Raw genomic sequence first — 21458 nt, forward strand, 5'->3', positions numbered from 1 at the left:
AATCAAACATGATTCTGTAATTGGAACAGAGTTCCTCTTTGAATCAAACATAATTCTGTAATTGGAACAGAGTTCCTCTTTCAATCAAACATAATTCTGTAATTGGAACAGAGTTCCTCTTTCAATCAAACATAATTCTGTAATTGGAGCGGAGTTCCTCTTTCAATCAAACAAAATTCTGTAATTGGAACAGAGTTCCTCTTTCAATCAAACATAATTCTGTAATTGGAACAGAGTTCCTCTTTCAATCAAACATAATTCTGTAATTGGAATGGAGTTCCTCTTTGATGTGCCTTAATGGATGAAAAGACTGGTAACAAATTGACCTTTTGACAGATATATACTCTACTGTCTACTGTTATAATTATTTCTGTTAGTGATACAGTGTCTATTCTTTCGAATGGGACAATAAACCAATGTCCTGTGTGCTACAGGCTGTGCAAGGTAAATTGGAAGATTGTTTGAGCTGTTTGACTAAAATTTCTCTTATTCCATTTTCTATGGTTTTTCTTATTTAAATCCGATCAGGTTCAGAAATGTGTTACTCAAAAAACCCCCATTTCATTTCATTTCATTTCATTTCATTATAACAACGTTTTTCCTTTGTTTAAATTCAATTAAGTTTAATTTACTAAGTTGCCAGGCCAAAAGAACTCGCGTTCACTTTTTCGTTCAAAAATATTTAACTTCTCAAGTAAACATTTCTATGTTATGATGAAATTTAATCGAATTTGTCTAACAGTTTTTCATCAGAATGAGAAATTTCCCTTAATTAAATTGAGCCATTTTCCATTTTTACAAGTTAAAAACAACTGAAAATAATGTTGTTTTGATGATTTCATCTTATGTGTAATACATATCTAAAAGAGCTTTCAATAAATAAAATGAAATGAATGGAGTTTTATGAAGACAGGCAACACCATGCAGAGTGCAATGAGGGAAATTTTGTCAGGACAGCACCTGCATTAGCCTGCTGTTTTTCGATTTCCATCTGTTGAGGGCCTGTAGCAGACGTGGCCTCGGTTTATTATCCCATCAGAACGACTCAACGCTTTTTCCATGTCAGCCCCTCTTACCTGTATCACTGACAGGGGGAAACCAGGTTGAAAAATCTATGCCTTTAGGTTAGTGAACACATGAACAATGAGAGCAATTTTGTGATAACACTCTTTTTCAATGGGAAATAATAGGAAATATCTATCATGCTATGACACTATACAAGTTCAATAACTGTTCTATTCAAGAGTTCATGTACAATACAATACACATTTTACACCAGCATGCATTTTCATTTTTGACAAATCATTGTTCAATTTTTTTTTTAACATTATTTTTGCAGATTGGAAGATGAAATGAACAGTTTATTCTGATGAAAGTTTTGGAAATGACAATAAACATTTGATATTGTTAACTATTGAAGGTAAGAAAATATTTGACTTCACTGCTCTTGTTTTAATTTTAGAAGCTCAGTTAAAAACTTGGTATCTGCAAATTACCATGAGAAGCAGTTCCCTGTCTATTCAAATCAAAATACAGTCTCAGTCAACACCAGCAACAATTTATCATAACACGTGGTTGTCTAGCAAGATACGCCCACTTTTCTGATATATTATCAGTACATCAAGGACGGTCACCTATCTGTGTCAAATGATACCAAAAATCTAATTTGTGCAAGATATTGTTGATTTAAACAAACACACATTATTTAATAAAATTCTGACATAAACTGTCACCTCTGTCGCTAAGAAATTTTGAAGCGTTCTTACTAAGTCATGGGCAATAACGTTGATCCGTTGATCGAAGAATTGTCAAATTTAATCTTGACTAAGATCTCATCATTATAAATGATCATACCAAATTTCATTTAAATCGGATGAAAACTGTATTCTCTATTGTGTTCACTACCATATATTGACGAGTTTTTCATAAATCAAGGGCAATAACTCAAAAACCATTCATCGAAAGATAGCCAAATTCGAACATGTCCAAGATCACATCATTATAAATATGCACACCAAATTTCATTGAAATTGGATGAAAATTGTAGCAAACATAAACAGTACATTTGTATGTGTGTGTGTCAACAATCCAACAAATATTTTCACATAATCAACATCTATTGCTCTATGACCTTGGCCACATTGATAGTCGTGTGAATACACCTTAATATCAATACAAGAGGACATGTTTCTCACAGTAAAATCCCAAATGTATACTATACACAATATACTCATTAATAACTTGTTGGCCATTTTCATGTGATGACCAAATAGTTTCAATGATGTTAATGATTTTTATAGTACTACAACCAAATAGTTTTAATGATGTTAATGATTTTTATAGTACTACAACCAAATGTTTCATTGATATTTATGATGTTCATAGAGTGATGACCAAATAGCTTCAATGACAACCAAATTGTTTCAATAACATAAACTCAGAATGATTTTCATAATGATTTTCATAGAATGACAACCAAATGGTTTCAATGATATTAATGATTTTATAGAGTGAAAACCAAATGATTTCATTGATATCAATTACCGTAATGTATGTAAAATTTCAGTTCAGATAAGTGACTGGAACTCCCTACTGTGTTACTTTGATAATACCCTCTAAATTTATCCTACTTAACTATAAAGTATATAGTTATTACACCACAGGTATTTGTCTACCTCAATTTAACACGACTATTGACATACTTTAATGATAAACTCCACAGTATTTTAGCTTTTTACTATCTTTAAAGGATTACTACGTCTTAGAATGAACTTAAATTTTCGAATTTTAAACTTGGCCAATAAGAGCATATATTCATCAGTAGATATACCTGGTGTCATAAATAACATAACAGAATCCTTATATGATCCGATATATCCAAAAACCTTAGTAATTATGCATAAATATGCAATTAACTAATGAAAAACGCTTAATATTAACATTGAATTTTCCAATTTTCCAGATTTTACAGGGATTCTGTTGTAACTTTATGACATCAGGTAAGTTCACTGATGAATATATACTCATTGAGATTATTGAGAACTTAAATTTTATGTACATTCTAAGACGTAGTATCACTTTAACCTTGAACAGTCTTTGGTTAGTAACCTGTGATAATAGCCTCTAAGAGCATTTTTAAGAAATTTGTTGAAGGAATCGGTTTTTTTTTGTTGTAAGAGATAAGGTAACAAAATTCATGAAAGGAAGAACCTGAATGTGGCAAACCATACCAAGATGATTCACTGAAAAAAATATTTTTGTAACCTTCTGATTCTGAGAACCATTCTGACACCACTTGTGGTTGGGCCATCAGACCATCACACAAAACTCATCGGTTCCGTTCATAACCCTTTCAACTGGTTTACCAGTCACACACTAATGCAATTGATAACCGAGCAGCCCGTATACCGGTGGTTACAAAGTGATGTCATACAACGCTAACTTTTACTTTTATTACTTAGAGTTCAGGTTCAGTGACGTTATATTTAACTCAAGTTTAAAAGAAGTATTAATAACTAATTTGTTCATTTTTAAACCTCCATTGAGAAAATCTTCAGGTCTTCCAACAGTTCTGAACATAAAGTATAAAAGTTTTACAGGAACAAGCAGTCCAACAGGGTAAAAATCAAGTATGTAGGCACTTTTCTATGTGTATACTTTTAAAACAAGGATTGTTAAGAATATACTTCAACGCTAACCAACTGATACTTAGGTAACCATTAAAGCTATAAATCATAGAAGAACCTTACGCTAGGTATTCATTTTCATGTGATAGATAAAAGTGAGCCATTATATCTGTTTAAGCCCCATGATTTAAGATTGTTAGCGATTAGGATTGGGTCCAGACATTGAATCCTTCCAATAAGTTCAAACAATAGGTTAGGATTTAAACTTTTATTAAAAGAACAATTGTCTAGAAATTTATATTTAAAAAAAAAATTCGCAAATACAATTAGTTTGCTTGAAAAAGCAGCAAAACAAGAGTCAAAGATCAAGTATCGATGAATTTTTCAATAAGGCTACATGATGTGTGCATTATGATTTTACAGTTGTATGCATTATGATTTTACAGATATGTGCATTATGATTTTACAGTTGTGTGCATTATGATTTTACAGTTGTATGCATTATGACTTTACAGTTGTGTGCATTATGATTTTACAGATGTGTGCATTATGATTTTACAGTTGTGTGCATTATGACTTTACAGTTGTGTGCATTATGATTTTACAGTTGTATGCATTATGATGTTACAGTTGGGTTTTCCCCTTTCAGTGGCTGTTCTGGCAAAAATTGTCCTCATTTCGCACTGCGTGGCGTTGCATGTCTTCATTAGCCGAATTAGATGCAAAAGAGTAGGAAGTAAAACTCCATTCATTTCATTTTATTTTAAGACAATCACATTGAAATATTTCCAATAATGATGTATTATTAACATCGGTTGACATTTTTATTGAAATTTGAAAATCAAATTCCCAGACAGACACAATGAACATTCATCCACCATGAAGTTAACGTGTAACCACATTACTGTATGCCACTTTAAACAGGATGTAATGGAAGTGGAATCCAGTTCAGGTGCTTTAATAATTGTTAAAGGCTTATCCATTGTCTGGCTTTAATATCAGAATAGTCCTATCAATTAATGAATAATTAATTGTCTCCTAAAGGCTGTCTTGATTGAGAGATAAAGTTAGATTTTCAGAATCAAGATAATACTTTTTTAAGCCGTAATATATTGACTGTTTTACGATAACATATGAAGTAGAAAATGGGTTCTGATGTAGTCTTCCTGATAACGGAATACTATAATCCCCATTATTAAAAGACTGGCCCTTGATAAAAAAGATTGCTAAACGTCCACTTCAGAGCTTCAAATTTAAACTTGATTAAAGTGTAACTACACTGAATTTTGTCGAATCGGTTAAAGGGAGGGACAGGTTGGCCATTGTTTTGTATGTTAAGATTCGGCCACACGAGATTTTTGTCTCTGACTCCAATCTTGAGTAAAATCTTGCGTGTGCTCATGCTCCACGACAAGATGATCGCGTAGCCGACAGGATTTATAATATCAAACAAGTTTGATACTTGTCTCCCATAGTTTTATAGTCTGCAAGACAGACCATCATCATCCAATTGGATTCCTTTTCCTTTCAACTGCATGCTCCGCACATGATTATCGACAAGGTGGAAAACGACCAACTGGAGATTTTTGTCTTCTCGTGTGCTCATACCAGTCATTGAAACTCAAGACAAGACTCTAATCGGCGACAAAAATCTCCAACCAAGACCGCTTGTGTGCCTGAGGCTTGAAAAACGCTCAAATTTGAACTAGATATTCATTTAAATTTATATATTAAATAATCAGGTGAAGATGACAATGTAAATTGTTGAAACGGTGTGTATTAAAACATAAAATTGTGTTCAGTTATTTCATGTGATCTCTACCCCTAAATGTCGCTAAAGGAAGATTTATGAATATACACACACCAAGTTTTATCGAAATTGGTTCAAAACTGTAAATAATACTGTAGTATTTTCAATATGCAAGATCTGATTCAGTAATATCTCGGAGGTTAATATTTAGAAAATCAACTTCAAACTTGATTGATATTCTGTCAATTTAAGATTGTTTATAAGGAAGTGTGAATGTAGATCAGACATTTAAAGAGATATGACAATCGAAATATTTGCGACTTTCAGTTGCCCTTAGCACTTTTTAGGATTAACATGGGACTTTGGGTTAGTCTGCAATTCATTGTATTTATTTGTAGTCTCTATTCCCAAGTCATTCCGTGTCATTTTGTCACTAAGCATTGATATTTGAAAATACGTAAATGGAATTCCTATAAAAGTCACAATATTGGTATTACAATGTCTACAGCATTACTTTAATTTTTCCCTTGCGTGATTTGAACTTATATGTATATCGTAATGTATTAATGCTCCGTCATTTGTGTACTTTCAGCATTTTCCACTAAAAGTTCACAAGTATGAAATAGGTTAACACCATTACTTTGCTTTGATAATGATGAAAGATGATGATCAAAGGAAGTTAGTAAATGAGATGTGAATAATTAATGCTTTTTTAATTGATTGACAGGCTTTAAACTTTACTGTACGCTTTTGAAACGAGGCTAGATCCACGCAAGGAGTGTTGTATTCTATTTTATTTCTTTTTTATATGTGTATTCCTTAAAGCCCAGACTCCTTACGTAGTACAAGCGTAGTACTTATCTGCAAGCGTGAAAAAAAAATCTCTTCTATTTTTAGTGAAAAAGAACTATATTTATCTGCAGTATGTATTGCGTATATGCAAAAGTCTTCATATACCACAGACTACTAGGAAATTGAGCTATTGTTTGCACTCATGGATGCTGTAAGGATCTAAAAATAGCAAGAATAACGTCAGGGCGTTCCTAGAAAAGGTATATCCCGGGAGTCATTGGCCGGTTTATATCATAGCGTTGTTGGTATGTCGCCAACTACAAATAACGTACACGTATGCCTGCGCTTTGCCAACACAAGGAGTCACAAGGATTAATATAGGATTGGTTTAAATCCTTTTAAATGAACAAATATTTTACCATCCTGGGGACCTGAAGACAACTAATTTTGCTTATCCACAGTGAGCTTCTTTCAATTTCAAAGATTAGAACCCACAACCACCATTTGTTAAAGTTTCCAACACTACTGTAGCTTTGAAAATCAAGATTTACCATAAGTGCCAGTTACCAAATTTAATATATTGACTAGAGGGTGTTACAAATATATCACATAGAAAGCTTATTTTTAGAACCTCTACTTAAGTCTTCTTCAGCTTCTAGACATTCAAATTGTGTCTTATCTAATTCAGTTCTTCCGAACTCTTTACCAACTTCCTAGTTTCATTGATTGCTCACTCTATTTGAGGAATATAACCATCTTTCTATTTGCTTTAGGATCATCAAGTTGAAATTATACTCCATGATCCAAATTACATGATGATAACTCTTCAAGATTTGTGGGTCAGTAAATTACAGTAATCTCCTATGACTAATTCCGACTGGATATTATATCTTGTAATAGTTATTCTACGGTATTTTACTGTTTGCTTTCACCGTGAAGCAATCTAGAAGGCCAACAATAAGTGAATTAAACCTCAATATCACTTTATCTCATCTGTGATTATGTCAGGATGATTTCTCTAGATTATAATTGAATTTCTGTTTCTTTGAATACCAACAAAGCGTTTTAAAATCTATTGTAAGCTTCCTTTTTACCACCAAGTGTGTTGCCGGCTTTATAATAGCTTTGAAAGATTAATGTCAAAATAATGATGAATTATAGGTTTGATAGAGATTTTTCAAAATAATGGTAAATAATGTTTTAATAAGTTCATTTTTTAGATTTATGTCAAAATAATGGTGAATTATAGTTTTGATAGGTTTAAATCAACATAATAGTGAATAATAGTTTTGATAGGTTTTTATCAAAATAATGGTGAAGAATGATTTGGATATGTTTCTGTCAAATAATGATTCTTTAGATTTGTATCAAAATAATGGTGAATAATAGCTTTGATAGGTTTATATCAAAATCAAAATAATGGTGAATAATAGTTTTGATAGGTATCAAAATAATGGTGAATAATAGTTTTTATAGGTTTTTTCAAAATAATGGTGATAATCTTTAAAAGACCAAAAACCAGGGTCTCATTTACTTCTACTGTCAGGAATTTAAAAACTGGAACTGGTAGCCTAATACAGTCATACATTCCTCAGATATCTCTTTATATTGACAGTAAATTGGAATGTGTTTATTTTCATTATCCCATTCAATTGTAGATAAGTTAGATGTTTATTTTTTTTTTATTTCATTTTTTTTATTTGTTATGCATTAAACCAATGGTATTTCAGTTTTCAGCACTGATAATGTTTAAGTCGCAAGTCCAAAAGCTCCATCAGACTAAAATTTACATGTACTGAGTGAACGCATGTACATAACTTCATGAAAAAAAAATAAAATAAAATTTACATGTACTGAGTAAACGCATGTACATCACTTCATGAAAAAATAAAAATTACATGTACGGAGTGAACACATGTATATAATTTCCTGAAAAAAAAAAAAAAAAAAAATATACATGTACATCCATCATACTTAACAAAAAAATATCAGAATTCTTCAGAAACCACTTAATTTCAATTGAAACCTGGTTTAGTGGGAGAAATTGACAGGCCTGCAGAACTTTTTTATCAAACAAGCCTCTTGAAAAATTTAATTATATTTAGATCTATTCTTCAAAATCAGATCAGGCAAAGAATTTAACGTTGTTCATCACGGAATTTCAAGCATGTGACTGACTCACTGTCAATTTATCTATTAATTTTGAATTCTAAACAAATTACTTACACCTCCATGATATTAGTTCCCACAATAGGATGTTATACAAGACTAGATAAGTATATTAATAGCACCAGCATTGATGTGGTGGTTCAGTGAGTTAGATGCTTGCTCGCTAACCTGAAGGTCCAGGGTTCAATCCCAGCATAGGTTGAGATAATACCTTCAGATTTTTCAACCCAGTTTCCCCCTGTCAGTGATAAGAAAAAGAGATACAAAAAGCATCTAGTCATTCAGATGGTACAGATGTGTGCTATAGGCTGTGATCGAAAACAGAGTAAGCTGTAAAGTAGGATGCAAAACTCCACCTATTTGATTTGACAATTTCCCTCATTGCATACTGCATGGCAATGTCTTAGTCCTATACATGGTACATTTAATGTTATTCTGATCAAAGCTTGCCCACACTGCCTTTGTTTTCACTAAAAACTGAACTCTTTTTTTTCCTTACTCACTCATCATCGTTTCTTTCTTGTGTCCTTAATTTCCATCTATTAGTGCATTGATTAGATACAGAGACTCAACGAAAAATTTGTGATGAAATATGTGACAAACAATATACAAGTATCATGATATATACCCGTACCAGAATTTATATCGTTAATTTTAATTAACAAAATTGTCTTGCTTATACAGGTTTTTATTTATATAGTCTGAGTCAAAAATAAGGAAATATTGCCATATCGTGATATATGGTAATTATCAAGATATATTGTTAAATTTTTGTCCAGATAAGATCATCTACATAATTCCAACAAGTAGCTTAATATTTGAAACAGATGTTTTTTCATGTTATTTAAGACCGAGATATTTATTGGGTTTTTTAACTTTTAAGTTACAAAGACAACAACATTTTGTATCAAAAACCAGTAAAAACCATACTTATGAAACATTGCGATATATACCCATAGCCATATTGTGATATCAACTTGAACCAATATCACCCAGTCCTATGACAAACATTCTTAAGCAAATCCTAATTAGAGAGCCAAACCCAGATATATCTGCAACAATCACAAAATTTTCACTGTTAAAATAATGCTCAAAAAAGTTGCTGAAAACATGGTAATAATGAGGATTTTTCTCTGTGTGATCTTCAGACAACATGTTTCAGGTTCTGTATTAATATTTCTATATCTGAAACAAACGATATCTGCTTTTATCAGATGACACAGTCTCCCAACTTTTCACAATAGGGAAATGTTTCAGACTAAAACTGCTTGACAATAACACGTGTGGAAAATAAGGACATCATTAACCTAAGTGGTTCATAAAATCTGGTTTTCAAGGCAGCGTCAAACTTTATCACACATAGAATTTGGCAATATTTGAGATATTTGCTGTATATAACTGCTACAGTTTGTGTATCGTATATTATCATATCAAGAAATCGCTTGCATATTAGTAACTGTGGTCTAATACAGCGTTATTGTCATAACTAATATTTATTATGGTAATTTCCCAAAAATATTTTAGTAAAGGGGAGGGGGGGGGGGGGGGATGGTCAAATTTTTTAAACGAGGGCTCAACTATAGCGACTCAACAAGTCATTCAAATTTTATAAAATTTCCAAGGGTTGGGGGCAAAATTTTCTTTTGGGGGGCTAGTGAACTAGTTTGACTGTGCTTTCACCATAATTGATATGTCAAAATATTTCTCTCTTAATGCAAGTAGGTAATTTGAATCAATAATATTTTTAAATTGTCTATGGTTGGCAATTATTTGTATATTATATTATCTGTCATAATTTCACTGTGTTGTGTCATTTTGTTGAAAAAATATGAGATTTCACAAATGGGACTTAATTATTTTGCAAACATGTTCATTTTGTGTTTCAAATGGAAAATTATTTCTTTATTAAAATTCCGAGACAACAGTCTCTCCATAATGACAACAGTCTCTCCATAATGACAACACTCTCTCCATAATGTCAACAGTCTCTCCATAATGTCAACAGTCTCTCCATAATGACAACACTCTCTCCATAATGTCAACAGTCTCTCCATAATGTCAACAGTCTCTCCATAATGACAACAATCTCTCCATAATGACAACAGTCTCTCCATAATGTCTCCCAACAAATTAGTGTTTTAAAAGTGCTGTACATTTACAATTATGTAAATAAATAAAATAATAATATGATATTCAAATTTCAATAGATTAGCTGTCAAAAGCTGTTCCTTGTGATGTAGCTATATCAACCTCATTGTTAAAAGAGCTAAAACCATGAACTGATGACAAGCTTTCTGTAACTTTGTATCTGAATGTCCAAATTAAGATGTTTATACAATGGCCACCGACGGGCTTCGTTAAATAATGTTCAGTTTAGATAAAATTAAACTTTTATTCCGTTTTTTATGAGCTTTAATTTTTAATTGAGCCACCTCAATTGGGGTCAAAAGACATTTGTCCATTTGATTTCACCACCATCAAATCAAATTTCTGCCGTCTGCAATGCTTGGATTTGGTGACGCAAACAAAAGCAATCCCAGAAGCAAGTTGATTGGCCGACAGTGTCCATAATGAGTCTCTAAATACATGTTTTGTTTGTATTTTCATAGATGGTGTTAATTTTTTCACAATATATGTGATAAAAAACACGATCACTAATCCATTACCAGGTTTGGTGACATCAAAGAAATGTATTTAATTCACAAAAGTTAAAGGGACAGGTAGTCCATTTCTTTGACCAATCATACTTTAGTCTCAGAAACTGGAATTTTTTAACTGAGCTAATCAGTAATAGTGTTCAAATCCATGTGTGTCCAGAATTATCTGCGTTTGATTGTTAAAATGACAACTAGTCAATTTAAGATATTCTGTGAAAAGACATATATAGAAATATTGAGTAAAATTCCTAGTTGGAAGTATTTTTAAAGGAATTATGCCATGTTCGTGCATTTCTAGTACTTCTGAAAAATATTTATATATTTTCAAGACTAAAATCAACTCCCCAAAATAGTTATAACTATAAGAGCACTAGCAAAGTGAACTTACAGAAGAACTTTCTGCATCAAGTTATTAAATCAATCTTTTACCAGTTTATCTAGAGCAGTGCTTCTCTACTAGGGTCTAAGTATACCTCAAGGAATGAATTCAATTTCCCAAGGAGTCAATTTAGAAAGGGAATTATACATCAAGGGGAATTTTTGTAATTCGATTTGATTTTTTAACTGCATGGCTATAATTTTATACAATTAAAACTAGATATGTTAAAACAGAACCTGAATCATGTAGCAATTAAAAACTATATGAATCATTTCAACATACATGATTTATGCCAAAATCAAGTACAATTATTTACACCATAAATATATATAGGCTGAAAAATCCAATATACATGCAATATACATGTACATACCAAATATGGTCAAAATCAAAACTATAATGTTGTGTCTCTTGATTCCATACCTAGGTCGTACGGACTTGCACTGGCATGCAAAGAAAACATTTAGTCAACAGAATACAAGGAAAGCTATACTGCTGGAACTGATTGTTACTGTGTTCAACAGCCAGATAATTTAACCAATTCACCCCTCACAACCACCTCCCAACTTCCACCCTAGAACTGAGGCTTGTTTAGCTTTGATACCTTCAAATTTATTGGTAAAGAATAGCCGGCATGCCCTTTTGACACTTCTGTGGCCTCAACTTGTACTAGGCTTCAACATAATAGCTCAAGGCATATGCCTCAAAGTCCACAAACTTTAAAGCATTTGAGCTCCCCTTATAGTACTGAGCTAGGTGTTGAAATCAAGGCCGGACGAGGTCCTTCTGAGCAACTGATGGCATTATACGTCTGAGATTGGCGTCATAACTTCCCTTTCAGACAGTCTTCACAGCTAATATGGTTGATTTGACATTTATTTTTCGTCAGTCTCAAAACACAATTTACATTGAAACAATCCACAACTTAAACCACAAATGACCATTAAACAGTTGATGAACATCTGTAGACTATCAATAACCTCTCCTACATGAATCTAACGTGTCCATTTTCATCAGTCTAACCAATTTATTTCGTAATCATACATGGTTTATTTTCTTCTATCATGACAATGTTCTGTATTTACCTACAGGTTATGTCTTAATTGGTTATCCATGACATTTAAATGTCAATGTTCTCTATTAAATCACACTAATCATAGGTTAGGTGCCAATTTCCAATGGCACTTGATTTCAGCACGTCATTTCTTGATGGGCTGTGCACTATGACTTCTGGCTTCACACTTCTTACCTTATCATTTGATGTGCTTTGAAACTTGTTACTCGAGGGCGCCACAGTTGTTCCCAGAGTAACTTGTATGCTTGTTAATCTGAAGATCCTGGCATGGATAATAACTCCAGATTTTCCAAACTGGTTTCCCTCTGCCAGTGATGCAGAACTGAGGGAAAAATGAAATGAATGGAGTTGTATGTCCTACTTTTCTGCACCATGTGGGCTAATGAAGATGGGCAACGCCATGTAGGATACAATGACAGAAATTTTACCAGGACAGCGGCATTAGCCTGTATTTTTTATTTCCAACTGTCCAGGAATTATTTTACGTGCAAACGGGGCCTTGGTTTATTGTCCCATCAGAACGACTAGACGCTATTCCCATGTCAGCCCCACTTACTTGCATCACTGACGGGGGAAACCAGGTTGAAAAAAAGAACTGAGGAAATGTGCTACAGACTGTGCAATTCAAAGATCATTATCAAATGGAAATCGGAAAAAAGAAGATAAAAGCCAGTGTCCTAGCCAAATTTCTCAGCAAAAAAGCAGACACAGAAAATTAGGAAATGGGACCTCATCTGAAAATTTTGTTCCTTTTATGTCAAGTCTAAAAAATATTGAATTGAATATTAACTCTCCAGGGAGCCAACTTTCTTCAGTAGATTTATATCTAAAACGTTGTATTGATGTCAAAAACACGGAAATGGTATTAAATATTGTACTTGTATGCTTCATTAACTCGATAGCATTAACATTTTCTGATCCAAAGATAGCTTGACTGTGTTTTACTGTATTATCATTCATTAACCCCATAAACTATTGGTCTTTACTAATCTAACCGATTGACTGTTATTATATATCATTAGTTTAAGAAATTATAGGCCAGAAAACCCCATAAAACATCATAAGGATACATTGTTTTCTTTTGAAAAATTTGAAACAACTTTCTATGAAGACATTATTAAACAGATATTCACTTTGTAATAAGTAAAGTTCTTAAGATAACCTGAATACCTGAAAACCTGAGAACCTGAGAACCTGAAAACTGTAACTTTAACGAAATATTGGAAGCAGCTCATGAACTTTTCACATCAGGAAGTATATCAATCATAAATGAGTAAGTATTTTATAATGAAAAGTGGTATCAGGTGTCTAGAAGAGGAAGCAAACCCTACCTGGTGGCACAAACGTCACAGCTGGTCAACATAAAACACACTCTACAAATAGGAAAGCACCAACATAGTCTATCTCTCACTGAAGTAAAATATGTAATATAGTTATCCTGTGATAACTACTAAATCAATATTTAAAAAAAAATAAATAATGAAACAGATACATATGTATTACCAAAAAATGTCAGAATGGTGAATTAATCTGCTGATATTTATAAATAAATAAATATAATGTTAAGTGTCAATTAAAATGTAGCTCACCATGAAAAATCAGCAAGATGGACACTTGCTCAGGCTTTGAATCCTTTCCAGAGTTTGTTTTTTCAAGTTGAAATGCCTGTTGGAGGGTTTGAAGAGACAAGGTTGTACAAATGAGGCTATAAAGTGAAGTGCTATAGGCTGTACACTAACTTGACCACTTTGCAGTTGGGTTCTGAAAAGACAAAGGCTAATGCTGCATATGTCAGCGATTGCACTATGTTGCCCATTCTCGATTGCCACTACGCTAGGCCTACTGTCAGCTCTTTCAAAGGGAAACCAGAAAGACCAAGGTTGATGCTGCATATGTCAGCGATTGCACTATGTTGCCCATTCTCGCTTGCCAATACACTAGGCCTACTGTCAGCTCTTTCAAAGGGAAACCAGAAAGACCAAGGCTGATGCTGCAAATGTCAGCCATTGCACTATGTTGCCCTTTCTCGATTGCCACTACGCTAGGCCTACTGTCAGCTCTTTCAAAGGGAAACCAGAAAGACCAAGGTTGATGCCGCAAATGTCAGCCATTGCACTATGTTGCCCATTCTCGATTGCCACTACGCTAGGCCTACTGTCAGCTCTTTCAAAGGGAAACCAGAAAGACCAAGGCTGATGCCGCAAATGTCAGCCATTGCACTATGTTGCCCATTCTCGATTGCCACTACGCTAGGCCTACTGTCAGCTCCTTCAAAGGGAAAACAGAAAGACCAAGGCTGATGCTGCAAATGTCAGCCATTGCACTATGTTGCCCATTCTCGATTGCCACTACGCTAGGCCTACTGTCAGCTCCTTCAAAGGGAAACCAGAAAGACCAAGGCTGATGCTGCAAATGTCAGCCATTGCACTATGTTGCCCATTCTCGATTGCCACTACGCTAGGCCTACTGTCAGCTCCTTAAAAGGGAAACCAGAAAGACCAAGGCTGATGCTGCTGTACTTCCTATAAAAAATGTCAGCCATTGCATTATGTTGCCCATTCTCATTTTTCCAATCTTTTTACGGACACATTACTTCCCTACATCTGTCATCTATTTTATCAAAATCATGAATAGAACACGGAAAAATTAGTCTTATCAATCACACTGTCAGACGACAAAGCTGAATCCAAAAGAGTTGGCCATTTTCAAGGCTGTCCAGTCGACATTAATCTTTTGATTGATTTTCAGTTATAAACAAAACATTGTTACAATTATTGAAAACATTGAAGAAGTAATTTGCCAGTTTAAAGGGGGCAAGTGCATTATTTTTTTGACCAATCATACTTTAGTAATTTTTCAGTAATAGTGTTCACGACTCACCGTCGAAATTCGAGCCTTCAAATCCATGTGTGTCCAGAATTGTCAGCGTTTGAAAGTTAAAAAAGAGACACTTCCATATATAGAAAAGACAACTATAAAAATAGGAAAAGAAATTCCTAGTTTGAGATATTTTTGAAAGAATTATGCAATTTTTGTACATTTCTAGTACTTTTAAGGACCATTTACATATATTTAAGACTCAAATCAACATCACAAAATGGTGAGCTGTCCCTGTAATATATTTTGCTCAAAAACAGAAAATTAGTGTCCTATTCCTTCCTTCATATGAGACTAATTGTTCCTTGTGTAACAATCTGCTAAAACAATAGTTCAACACATTGAACCACATATTGGCATATTACCTTTTATGTAACATGAGGCCTATTTACATTGTCTGCTGAACGTCATTATTCACAATAATAATTTTCGTAAAAAGAAACTTGACTGGCATTTACTTCCTCCTTACATTATTTAGCACAATTTCAAGTCGGCATACTGACTTATTGTTTCCAAACTAAACCTTCCACAAACATGACAAAATAGTTTAAATACTGTTGTAGACTTCACAGGAAAACAAAGCATGCCCTTACTGTCATAAATCACTAGATAAGAACTAATTAAAAAGAACTGATTTTTTAACCATTTAAAGCTAATCTGAAAAATTGCACAAAACCACTTAAAACAATATAATAGTTGCATTGAGGCTCAACTAAATTGACTAAGTGGTTAATGTAGAAAATGCATGGACACATTGTCCTTAATGGCAAAGACATCAACTGTCAAACACTTTTGCCCTTATATTCTTTTCAAATACCATTGTGGTTAGTAACAGTTCTTTGTAGCTGTAAGTATCAAGATTTTCAATTCAAGGAGGAATAGATCTTATTCATAAGTCGGCCATATTGAATCCAGAACGAGGCTCATAATGCAAATCAGCTTGGCGACTTTAAAGACTCCTTCTCCAACCCAGGCACACCAGGCTTCGGTTTATTGTCCCACGGAAAACAATAGATGCTTTTTGCATGTCATAATTTGGCAGGATACAGCCTGTGGCACACCAGTCCTTGGTTTATTGTCCCAACAAAAACAATAGATGCTTTTTGCATGTCATAATTTGGCAGGATACAGCCTGTGGCACACCAGGCCTTGGTTTATTGTCCCAACGAAAACAATTGACTCTTTTTCCATGTCAGCATTTCCGACCTACATCATTGACAAGTAGAAATCTGGTGTGAAGGTAGTCATGAGATTTAAAACAGAACAACAGATTGAGATAATACCTCCGTGAATTAACCTGCCTTTCACGCCAATGGTGTGTAAGTAAGCTAATGACACTGTTCTAACCAAATGGTACCTACGGCACTCTGTAGTAAAGATTGTGAAATTCTACTTTTTATTTTATTTCAAGTTACATAATATCCCTAGAGAACATTTATAGACGATTTCCACCCACCCTTTCACACTCCATCATTATGGTAGTAAATGCCATAAAATAATCAGTCTCTGATGAATCGTGCCAACCAGCAACATCACTAATAGTGTGTTAGACGACTATTGTCTGTGCAAGTTGAATTTTTTCGATATTTTTCAAGAGAATTAGAATATCAGCATCAAAATAGTACTGATAGTCTTAGATTGTCTTTGCATTGATAGAAATATAATCTGTTGTAAGTTTACATTGAAAAGAAACACATTTCTCTCTTAGAAATTTCAACCCCAAAATAGACACAGATTTTGGCTAAAAATGGTCCTCTGGAAAAACAAATTTTGAAGACAATGTGTGCTTATGGTTATATTTTCATCAACGCAAAAACATTTTTTTAAGTCTAACAGTACTAATTTGAGGCTGCTATTCCAATTCTCATCAAATTAATAAGTTTAGTTTAACCAATCACATACAGTCTACTAACAAAAACAGGGTCGCAAGAACAGCTGATAGTTAAGCTACCTAAACGCATTACTAGAATTGACATACTTATTTATGTATTTTATATAATATACAAACTGAGATTCTACTAGCACTGGTTTCTTACTTTTATCGGTAAATGGCTATTTACTTATTATTTCTAGAAATATTTCACTATCAGCTTTAAAGGGATACTACGTCTTAGAATAAACATAAAATTTAAAAATTTTAAACTTCGCCAATGAGAGCATATATTCATCAGTAGATATACTTGGTGTCATAAATAACATAACAGGATCCTTATATAATCTGATAAATCCAAAAATACTTAATAAATATGCAATTAACCATTGAAAAACGCTTAATATTAAGATTAAGCGTTTTTCAATAATTACTTAGTTTTATGAATTTCCCAATTTTCTAGATTTTACAGGGATTCTGTTGTAACTTTATGACACCAGGTAAGTTCACTGATGAATATATACTCATACTGACCATTCTTGAGAACTTAAATTTTATGTTCATTCTAAGACGTAATATCACTTTAAAACAGTAATGAATAGTCTTTGAAACCAATTTGCATAGCATGTTTTGAAAGTTAACATAAATTTGACTCAAAGAACTGGAAATCACATTAATTTGATTGCCTTCTGTAGGAATAACTTCAAGATAAGTGCTCTAAAGTCATTCTCAGACTATTATTACTATTTGAAGTTGATCTTTCTATTCTCATCAAGATAAGTCTCCAAATTCGATTTACAGACAAGAGGGAGAAGACAGTAGTTGTGATAGAGTATAATTGTACGTTAATCATCATTATTTCTCATACAGAAACAACTGTTTAATTTCCACTGAGGGGTAATATAGTAGCATCAATCATCTTTTAGTTAGACCTTTTGATCTACTAAGAAAAAAACCTACTATTATTTAAACTAGATTCCAATACCCTCAAGCAGTATTGTACTGGAGAACCTTAAAGGGACAAGTGGGCCATTTTGGGAGGGGGTTGATTTTAGTTTTGTATATATGTAAATATTCTTCAGATGTAGTAGAAATGTACAAAAATCGCATATTTCCGTTAAGAATATCTCCAACTAGAAATTTTACTGACTATTTCTATAAATGTCTTTTCTATATATCACAGAATATCTTAAATTGATGAGTCGTCATTTTAACATTCAAACAGAGATAATTCTGGACAAACATGGATTTGAAGGCTCACATTTCAACTGTAAGCTGTGAACACTATAATTGATTAGCTCAGCTAAAAAATTCCAGTTTCTGAGACTAAAGTATGATTGGAAGACAAATCCACTATACCGATGACAAATATTTTACTTCAACTTGCCCAAATTTGAGAAAATTAATCCATTTATGGGTCATATTTATCAAAAGTTGGCTAGGAATAAACCCCAAACCTGTTTCAAGACACCATGATTAATAAGGTTTTTTTCGACTAACTTGACAAATGATTATTGACATTCAAACTTTAAGAGTGCCAATTTATTTATAGAAGCAGGTTAAGCCAGATGTCATGTGACTTACTTTCATTACATATGGCAATTCGATTTCTACTTGGCACCAAATCTATTTTCCCATGTAATCTATATTGGATTACACAATCTAAAAGAATAATATCACCACCAGTAACATGAAAATGTCAAATGAAAGCTAATTTAGTCCATATCTTCTACTTTTGTTGATTATTTTATAAACAGATTCTAAACATGGTTGGCGTGTGAAAGTCAAATAAATGGTGGTCGTGGGTTGTAGTCTCGGTCAGTGTGTGAAATAACTCATTGACCTTGAATAAGTCTTCGTGAATCCATAAACTCATCTGTGAGGAATATCCAAGAAAGATCAATGCCAAGAAGTTCAGCGAAGGACCAGCTGGTAGCTGGTGGTTTCTTTCTTCCTTTTTTGTATGTGTTTAAAGGCATGAAGCCAACATTAATTTTATTTAGTGCCCAGGACATATATTCTGCTGAGCATAAATAAAGCTGTCCGAAAAGATTTACACTAACAGGCGCTACAACTCTTTAAAGGAACAGGTTTGCCATTTTTGACCAATCGTAACCTAGTCTCAGAAACGAATTATTTTTATTTAATCAGTAATAGTGTTCACAGCTCACCATCAAAATAGGAGCCTTTAAATCCATGTATGTCCAGAATTATCAGCGTTTGAAAGTTAAACAGATGAGACATCTGTTCTCAAGATACTGCCATATATAGAATAGATATCTATAGAAATAGGAAAATAAATTCCTAGTTTGAGATATTTTTGAATGAATTATGCAATTTTCGTACATTTCTAATAATTCTGAAGACTGTCTACAGATATTCAAGGCTCAAATCAAACCCCCCAAAATGGTGAAACTGTCCCTTTAATGAAGAGCATCGTTTACAGTTGCGGCACCAGATTCTTGGAACTGAAGGTAAAAATAAGTCAGACTCTGCTTGTGACCTCTTACCCATTACAACTCAATGATGTATCTGTTGAAATTTCTGAAGCATGTGTGGTTTAAATTGCTTTATAACGGTTGAAAAGGACAAAAACACAAAAATGGCATCAATCAAAATATATTTTCAGGCAAAACAAATCCAAGGTTTCACTTATAGAAATACGCCATCACTGTCAAAGGTAAACACTCACAAAACAGATCAACAAAACTTGCTAACCTTAATCTTACTCAGATTCTATTTATACACCATTGAAAAGTACACAGGCCTTAGGTGTAGGAGACAAGCGAGGCAGTCCAAATATTATCATTTTGAACAAGCCCGAAAGCACCTAGGGCAGACAAGGAGTGTTTTCACAGATTTGTGTCTTCGGTGCTCAGAGTCTTGCTTTGCCCGACATCTCAACCCTTCAAAAGCCTCCCCACACCTTTAAGGAATTGTGAGATTTTCGTACATTTCGAGTACTTCTGAAGACTATTTACATATATTCAACCCCTAGAAACGACACACCTGTCTCTTTAAAGCTTATGACGTTGACATTTTGTGATGTCTCATGGTATGGGCCGCTTGGGTATTTTTTAACGTAATAATATGGCCGGTAGAGCAGTCACCTGGGTTGAAAGGCTTAATAGCTTGACATTGTGAAGATAGCCTTTCCATTCCAACACAGAACAAGAACTGTGACATGTTCTACTTGACTATAGTGATACATGTCCTCAAGATAAAAATTGAACTTATCTCCAGTTGCCATCTAGTGAAGAGTAGGTAGTTTATACAGGAAATATTACACTTAAAACATTAGATTAGACACCTGCTAGTTCTGAATAGTATCAAGTTAATAGTTTACTAAATATACTGCGATTGGTACTTAAATCAGTGTCTTCCACTAGAGTTACCATACAATATAATACTTTTATGGAACACTCACAAATGTAAACACCTTATAAACCATGGAAATAACAATCTGTATTTTTTGTCTTAAAACTTGAAAAGGGCGAAGAATTTTCTTTTTGTAGGTAAGATTATTCATTATGACATGATCTTGGATTAAATGTTGAAGTCATCATGACATAAACTAATCTTAGTTACAGATATTCTATTGGGACCAAGGTTTAGTACAAAAGGGGTAATCTTGGATTAACTCTTGAAGTCATTATACAAATGCATGCGCAACATTGGGACCAGAAAATGAAGGGTAATCTTGGATTAACTTTTAAAGTCATTATGACATCACAAATGTGTGTTAACCTTTATATTTTAAGTGAAACACCCTTAACCATGATTTAGATTTGATTCACATGTGGTCTATCAAGTGGAAAGTAAATTTTAATCCTCATAAAACTAAATGCATGACTTTTTCCAGGAAACATGAACCGTCGCTTTTTACTCTTAATTTTAATCATATAGTTTTAAATGACTCCGATGAGCATAAACATTTAGGTGTAGTTTTTGATAAGTCTGGTTCGTGGAGCTCTCATATTGATTTTTTAATTTCCAAAACTTCTAAAATGACCGATTGCCTTCGTAGCTTAAAATACAGACTCTCCAGGAAATCTCTAGAAACTATATACAAACAATTCATTTTACCAATATTTGATTATGCTGATGTTTTATGGAACAAAATATCAATTTGGATGCAATTCGCACTATAACAGGTCTTGTTCGGGGAACTTCCCACTCAGTTTTATACAAAGAGTCCGGCTTCTCAAGTTTAACCGATCGTCGCTTTTGTCACAAAGTAACTCTATTTTATAAAATGATAAT

The 21458-nt window shown here is 33.3% G+C and overlaps 1 protein-coding gene across 1 annotated transcript; it reads right to left on the reverse strand.

The window, feature by feature from the left end:
• Positions 1-8062: 8062 nt before the first annotated feature.
• On the reverse strand, positions 8063-19174 carry LOTGIDRAFT_167947 (hypothetical protein; the record flags this gene model as incomplete). Its single annotated transcript, XM_009065831.1, has 6 exons — positions 8063-8097; positions 8506-8575; positions 12623-12770; positions 13780-13858; positions 18780-18857; positions 19039-19174. The coding sequence occupies 6 exons, from the start codon at positions 19172-19174 to the stop codon at positions 8063-8065; spliced, it is 546 nt and encodes a 181-aa protein (XP_009064079.1).
• Positions 19175-21458: the final 2284 nt, after the last annotated feature.

The sequence above is a fragment of the Lottia gigantea genome (assembly GCF_000327385.1).
Source record: "Lottia gigantea unplaced genomic scaffold LOTGIsca_71, whole genome shotgun sequence".
NCBI lineage: Eukaryota > Metazoa > Mollusca > Gastropoda > Lottiidae > Lottia > Lottia gigantea.